Source organism: Zootoca vivipara, chromosome 12, assembly GCF_963506605.1.
Source record: "Zootoca vivipara chromosome 12, rZooViv1.1, whole genome shotgun sequence".
Taxonomy (NCBI): Eukaryota; Metazoa; Chordata; class Lepidosauria; order Squamata; family Lacertidae; genus Zootoca; species Zootoca vivipara.
This window is the reverse complement of record NC_083287.1, coordinates 25,013,065-25,019,261: the sequence shown is the minus strand read 5'-3', so window position 1 is coordinate 25,019,261 and position 6,197 is coordinate 25,013,065. Positions and strand designations below refer to the sequence as shown.

The following is a 6,197-nucleotide window of genomic DNA, read 5'->3' as shown; positions in this document are numbered from 1 at the left end:
TTAGGGTATTTGCATCTGGGATGGATGTTTAGTCAGGTGTGGGAAGTTGTTTAATTTTGGTGTGTTTGTAACTTTTACTGTTTTCGGTTTTTATTGTTTGTTTGTTTGTTTGTTTGTTTGTTTGTTTGTATAGGTTTTAATTTGATTTTAAGGGGAGGGGTCAGGGCTGCCTGGGAGTGGGTCCCAGCCAACAAAATGGCTGGGGCAGGTTCCACAGGAGGGATGCACTGGGACAACCAATCTCAGGGATCACGGGTAGGAGGAGGAGTTATGCTAAGGCCAGACCACGTCATTACCGAGGAGGCAGGCTTAGTCATTGTTTGAGCACTATCCTTGCCTCCGGGTCTGGTCTTGACCGGATGGCTATTGGATCAGCAAGGGATACCCACACGACCTGAACGTGCAGCTTTGCAATGCCAGGTCAATGATCCATAAGACCACTACCATCCATGACTTGATCGTAGATGGAGGACTTGACCTGGCTTGTGTAACAGAGACTTAGTTGGATGAGCAGACGAGCCTGTCCTTGCCACTGCTTTTCCACCAGGTTTCTCTTATGCACAGCAACCCAGACCTTGTGGGCGGGGAGGGGGGGCTTCGGTGATTTTTAGGAAGTCATTAGTTTGCACCAGGCGTCCTATTGGGAAGACCCAGTTCTCTGAGTGCATGTTCTGGAATTGGGCAATAGGGGCAGTACAGGATTCCTTTTGCTGTACCGACCTCCCCGCTGCACCAAGGATTCCCTGCCCGAGCTGCTTCAGGTCATGGCAGGTGTTCTCCTGGAGACACCTAGTTTGGTTGTCCTAGGGGATTTTAACATCCATGCCGACACGACCTGGGGCCGCTCTGGACTTCGTGGAAAGCATAGCCTCCATGGGGCTGTCCCTGAATAAGTCTGGGCCAACTCATAGCCGCAGACATGCCTTAGACCTGGTGTTCACCTCTATGGATGTTGGTGATCTGACATTAAGTAAAAGTAAAACTAAAGTGCCATGGTCAGATCACTTCTTGGTGCAACTGGACTTTTCCACAACCCTTCCCCTCTGCAGGGAGGTGGGACCGATTCGCATGGTCCACCCCTGCCACTTAATGGATCCAAATGGTTTCCAGAGAGTGGTAAGGGATGTTTTATCCCATGTTGATGGCCTTTCAGCTGATTTCCTGGTGGCCCGCTGGAATGTGGGGCTATTGACTATTTAGCTCTGAAGCACCCTCTCCGATTGCATGGAGCCCAGACAGCCACGTGGTTTTCCATGGATCTGAGGGCAATGAATCGCTGAGACTGCTAGAGCGCCGGTGGCGGATAACTCATTTTGAATCTGACTAGACACGGGTTAGAGCTCAATGTCGAGCCTACCAAGTGGCAATAGCAACGGCGAATAAGACCTTCTTTACCGCCTCTATTGCATCTGCGGAAAAAAGCAGGCCTCATCATGGGACTGAAACTGCCTTGGTCGCACTGGTCGATGATCTCCGGCGGGCTAGGGACAAAGGTGAGAGCTGTTTCCCAGTTCTGCTGGATCTCTCAGCGGTTTTTGATACCATCGACCACAACATCCTTCTGGACCATCTAGAGGGGCTGGGAGCTGGGGGCACTGTTATACAGTGGTTCCGCTCCTCCTGGGCCTTGTTCAGAAAGTGATGGTGGGGGATGAGTGCTCAGACCTCTGGGCTCTCACTTGCGGGGTGCCTCAGGGTTCTGTCCGCTCCCCCATGCTTTTTAACATCTATATGCAGCCGCTGGGAGAGATCATCAGGGGGTTTGGGCTGGGTGTTCATCAATATGTGGATGATACCTAGCTCTACCTCTCTTTCAAATCAGAACCAGTGAAGGCGATGAAGGTCCTATGTGATTGTCTGGAGGCGGTTGGAGGATGGATGGCGGCTAACAGATTGAGGTTTAATCCTGACAAGACAGAAGTACTGTTTTGGGGGGACAGGAGGTGGGCGGGTGTGGATGACTCCCTGGTCCTGAATGGGGTAACTCTGCCCCTGAAGGACCAGGTGCGCAGCCTGGGAGTCACTTTGGACTCGCAGCTGTCCATGGAGGTGCAGGTTAATTCTGTGCCCAGGGCAGCTTTTTAACAGCTTCATCTGGTACTCAGGCTGAGACCTTACCGTATCTGCCCACGGATTTGTCTCGCCAGAGTGGTGCATGCTCTAGTTATCTTTCGCTTGGACTACTGCAATACGCTCTGTGTGGGGCTACCTTTGAAGGTGACCTGGAAACTACAGCTAACCCAGAATGCGGCAGCTAGACTGGTGACTGGGAGCGGCCGCCAAGACCACATAACACAGGTCTTGAAAGACCTACATTGGCTCCCAGTACGTTTCCGAGCACAATTCAAAGTGTTGGTGCTGACCTTTTAAAGCCCTAAACGGCCTTGGTCCAGTATATCTGAAGGAATGTCTCCACCCCCATCGTTCTACCCGGACACTAAGGTCCAGCGCTAAGGGCCTTCTGGTGGTTCCCTTGCTGCGAGAAGCCAATTTACAGGGAACAAGGCAGAGGGCCTTCTTGGTAGTGGCACCCACCCTGTGGAAAACCCTCCCACCAGAGGTCAAACAACTACCAGACTTTTAGAAGACATCTGAAGGCAGCCCTGTTTAGGGAAGCTTTTAATGTTTGATGGATTACTGTATTTTAATATTTTGTTGGAAGCTGCCCAGAGTGGCTGGGGAAGCCCAGCCAGATGGGCAGGGTATAAATAATAAATTATTTATTATTATTTATTATTATTATTATTTATTATTATTATTATTATTATTATCTGCAGCTTGCCTACTTCGCCATTTCAAAACTATGAGAAACTGAAGACACTGGCTGCAAGTTGGGCTTCTGCGAACACCTGCCCAGAAACACCCGACCTTGCCCAAATGAAAACACCGTTTGGAAACTATAAAAATCAAAGCATTTTATCGAGTGGCTAGTTTTGTTGCCTTGAAGCGAGCCAGTCCATTTGCTCGTGGGGAGAACCTGCGGTGCGCGCTCCTCTGCGCGCGGGGGCAGAGACCCCTGGAGGTGTGTCGCTAAACATCCGTGGGACGCACCAGGCATTAAAAAACCCTTCGCCACCCGTTAGCTTCTCCGTTGCCCCCCCTCCACCCCCGCAGCGGCTGATGGTTCCTTCCAGGCAAGACGTGGCCCTAATTGGCCAGGGCTTTGATTTGTTTCCCTTGAGAAGCGGCTGTGGGTGGCCCGGCCGTGACTTTTTCGCTCGTCCCCAGGGCAACGGGACGCCGCCGCTGATTGGAGCAGGCAGAGCAGCGAGTTGAGCCGGACGCTGGCGGGGGCGTGGGGAGCAACTCGGGGGCCGGCAATGAGCGCAAGCAGCAGCAGCAGCAGGTGAGCTGCCCGCGCGCTAACTAGCGGGATCTCCAGAACTGCGCGGGGAAGGCGAGGAAAGGGCGTCCAGCTTCGCGTCGCGGAGAGAAGTTGGGAAGGGCGCGCAGCCGCGAAGGAGAGCATCGCCAACGAAGTGTCCCAGCTGCTGCAGCTGCAGCTGCAGCGCCGCCGTCGCCTCCTCCTTCCCCGCTCCTCCCTGTGTGAACCTCGGGCTGGAGATGGAAGAGGACGAAGACGAGACGGCGCAGGAGAAAAGTTTCGCGGAGGACGCGAGGGCCCAGTTCGTGGGGCGTCGCGTGGCGCATTTGCTGAAGCTGAAAGACGACAAATGGAGTCAGTTCCTGGCGGAGGAAGACAACCAGAAGCTCCTGGAGGACTTTCTGGAGAACAGCCGCCTCCCTTTGCTGGCTTTCTGCCTTTCTCTGGCAGGAGGGCTAGCAGCTGGGACGAAGGTAAATAATGGCCAGGGAGGTGTTTGGGTGGGGTGCCAGAACAGGCGCGCCCTTCTGTAATCTTGCAGTGCGCCAAGTGGACTGGTTTCTCCTTCGCCTCCTGTGGGCTCCGTCAACACCCAGCCATGTGGATGTGTTTTGCGCATGCTGTTTGGTATGGGTGACTTCCAAATCTCGAAGCCAGCCTGGGGTGCCAACGTGAATAAAATATTGGGGGGGGGGACAGGTAAGCCCACATAATCGATCACATGACATGGCACACACCATCTGAATGGCAATGCCCATCAACTTTAAGGGGGTGCGGACCCCTCCAATATTTTATTGGGGGAGCTGAAAGGGCCTTGGCTCCTATGGAGCCATTCTAGGAGACGTTAACTCCAAAATATCATCAGGTGTTGGAAAAAGGTGCATATACTGATATGCTTGCACTGTAGGACTATAACTTCAGATTGCTTATATACAACTTCAGATTGCTTATATACAACGTGATTGTATCCATGTATATACAGTCACTTTCTTTTGAATTGGATTGAACATGACCATAGTCCACAGTGGACTGTTGTCATTTTCATAAGGGGGGGGGAGAGAGCTGTTCAGCTCAGTCAGTAGAGCATGAGACTCTTAATCCCAGGCATGTGGGTTTGAGCCCTATGTTGGCCAAAAAAGATTCCTGCATTGCAGGAGCTTGAACTAGATGACCCTTTTGGTCCCCTCCAGCTGTATGATTCTGTGATTTTATTATTCTATCCCACCCAACCTCCAGTGACAAAAATTATTGCTGGCTATTGTGGGCCTACCTGTGGGCTGTACCCACCTGCAACCTATTTTCTTTACAGCATCCATACATAACGAAGTTGTGGGGACTGTTCCTGAGAAGTTTCTAATGCACAGTTCTTACTTCAGAATGAGTTTGCATTATTTAACACTAATCCCTAGAGCCATGTACCACTAGTCTGTCAATATATTTCATATATTTCCATTTGGTTGTAAAAGGTGCACAGTTAATTCATTGGTAGAACCTCATCTCACATATACTGTTTGAAACATGTTCAGTGCTATAGTCCTGTCTGGTTGCCCCAAAATATAGAACACCTTTCCTTTGAGACCTGCTAAAGCCCAAGTCTTTTTGGAAAATGTTGTAAGACCTTTGTGCCTGGGCTGGTTTTTTATTTATTAATATGCAAGTCTGATTTATCTGTTGCGAACTATAGTTTGATTGTGTTTCTGTATTGTAACTCACCAAAAGCCTGAGCAATGTGGCAGGTTACAAACCCAAACAAATGCCAATAGGTGTGGCCGTTGTTTCTGGATCTGTAAGGTAAACAATGTAGGTGCATTTTCTGCTTGTTTGCTGAAGAGCATGTTTACTTATTTGAGAAACATTCTCTGCTGCAGTAAAAATGCTATTGTGTATTATATGTAACACTTAAGTCATTTTGCTGAGAAACTGAATTTCAGAAAGATTTGTATTGGTAATTGCTTCCATGTGATTCACAGCTTTCAAAAGCTTCTTTACACAACATGTTTATCACAAGCTGTTAACTTGGTGTGGCTATGCTAAATTATCTCCCCTTGACTTTACATGAGTTAAGATTGCAACTTGGATTCTGATGTAACTGCTGAGTTATGATACCAGTTCATAGGGGAGGGGACGTGAAGTCCAATACTTCTTTCCTACTGCTGTGTCTGTGATGAGAAGGTTCATGGTTACAGTTCCTCTGTAATGAGATGAGACCTCAAAGTGAAACAAGTAAGGGGAGTCTCTGATTATCTGGAATTCTCTTTTGTTCTTCGTTTACTTTTTACTTCAGATTTGATCTTCATAACAACACACTTACTTTATAAATTTAGGTGGGGAAGGCCAAACAAACTAGATACAACTTGTACCAATATGTTGCAACTAGAGTTAAAAGTACTGAATTTCATCGCTAATTATAAGACAGCTATTTTAAAGCCATTGCATTGCACAAAGTAGTAGAAGAAAAATCAAAGCAACCCACTACAGTAGCTAATAATTTTGAAGTATGCTTCATACTCACAGCAATATGTAATAAATCTGGATCAACCCTAATGAAAAAAGGTATCGAAATTAAAAATGAGTTTACTAATTAGGGTTGCCGTATGTCCTCTTTTTCCAGGACACATCCTCTTTTTCATGGGTATGTAAAACAAGTTGTCACAGAGATCCATGTTGTTGTTTAGTCGTGTCCAACTCTTCGTGACCTCATGGACCAGAGCACGCTGTTGTCCCCTTCTCCTTGTGCCCTCAATCTTTCCCAGCATCAGGGTCTTTTCCAGGAAGTCTTCTCTTCTTATGAGGTGGCCAAAGTATTGGAGCCTCAGCTTCAGGATCCATTTTGCTCTTCAAAATATGACAATCCTAAAAGTTTACTTTATTT

At 48.4% G+C, this 6,197-nt stretch overlaps 1 protein-coding gene across 1 annotated transcript in view; it reads left to right on the top strand.

Annotated features, from left to right (window-relative positions):
• Positions 1-3,221: 3,221 nt before the first annotated feature.
• The window catches only part of DNAH11 (dynein axonemal heavy chain 11), a 142,911-nt gene continuing 139,935 nt past the window's right edge, over positions 3,222-6,197 (top strand). The window contains exon 1 of the mRNA XM_035129059.2: positions 3,222-3,798. Coding sequence (XP_034984950.2) covers positions 3,565-3,798 — 234 coding nt within the window. The 5' untranslated portion in view covers positions 3,222-3,564. The remainder of the gene's footprint in view (positions 3,799-6,197) is intronic.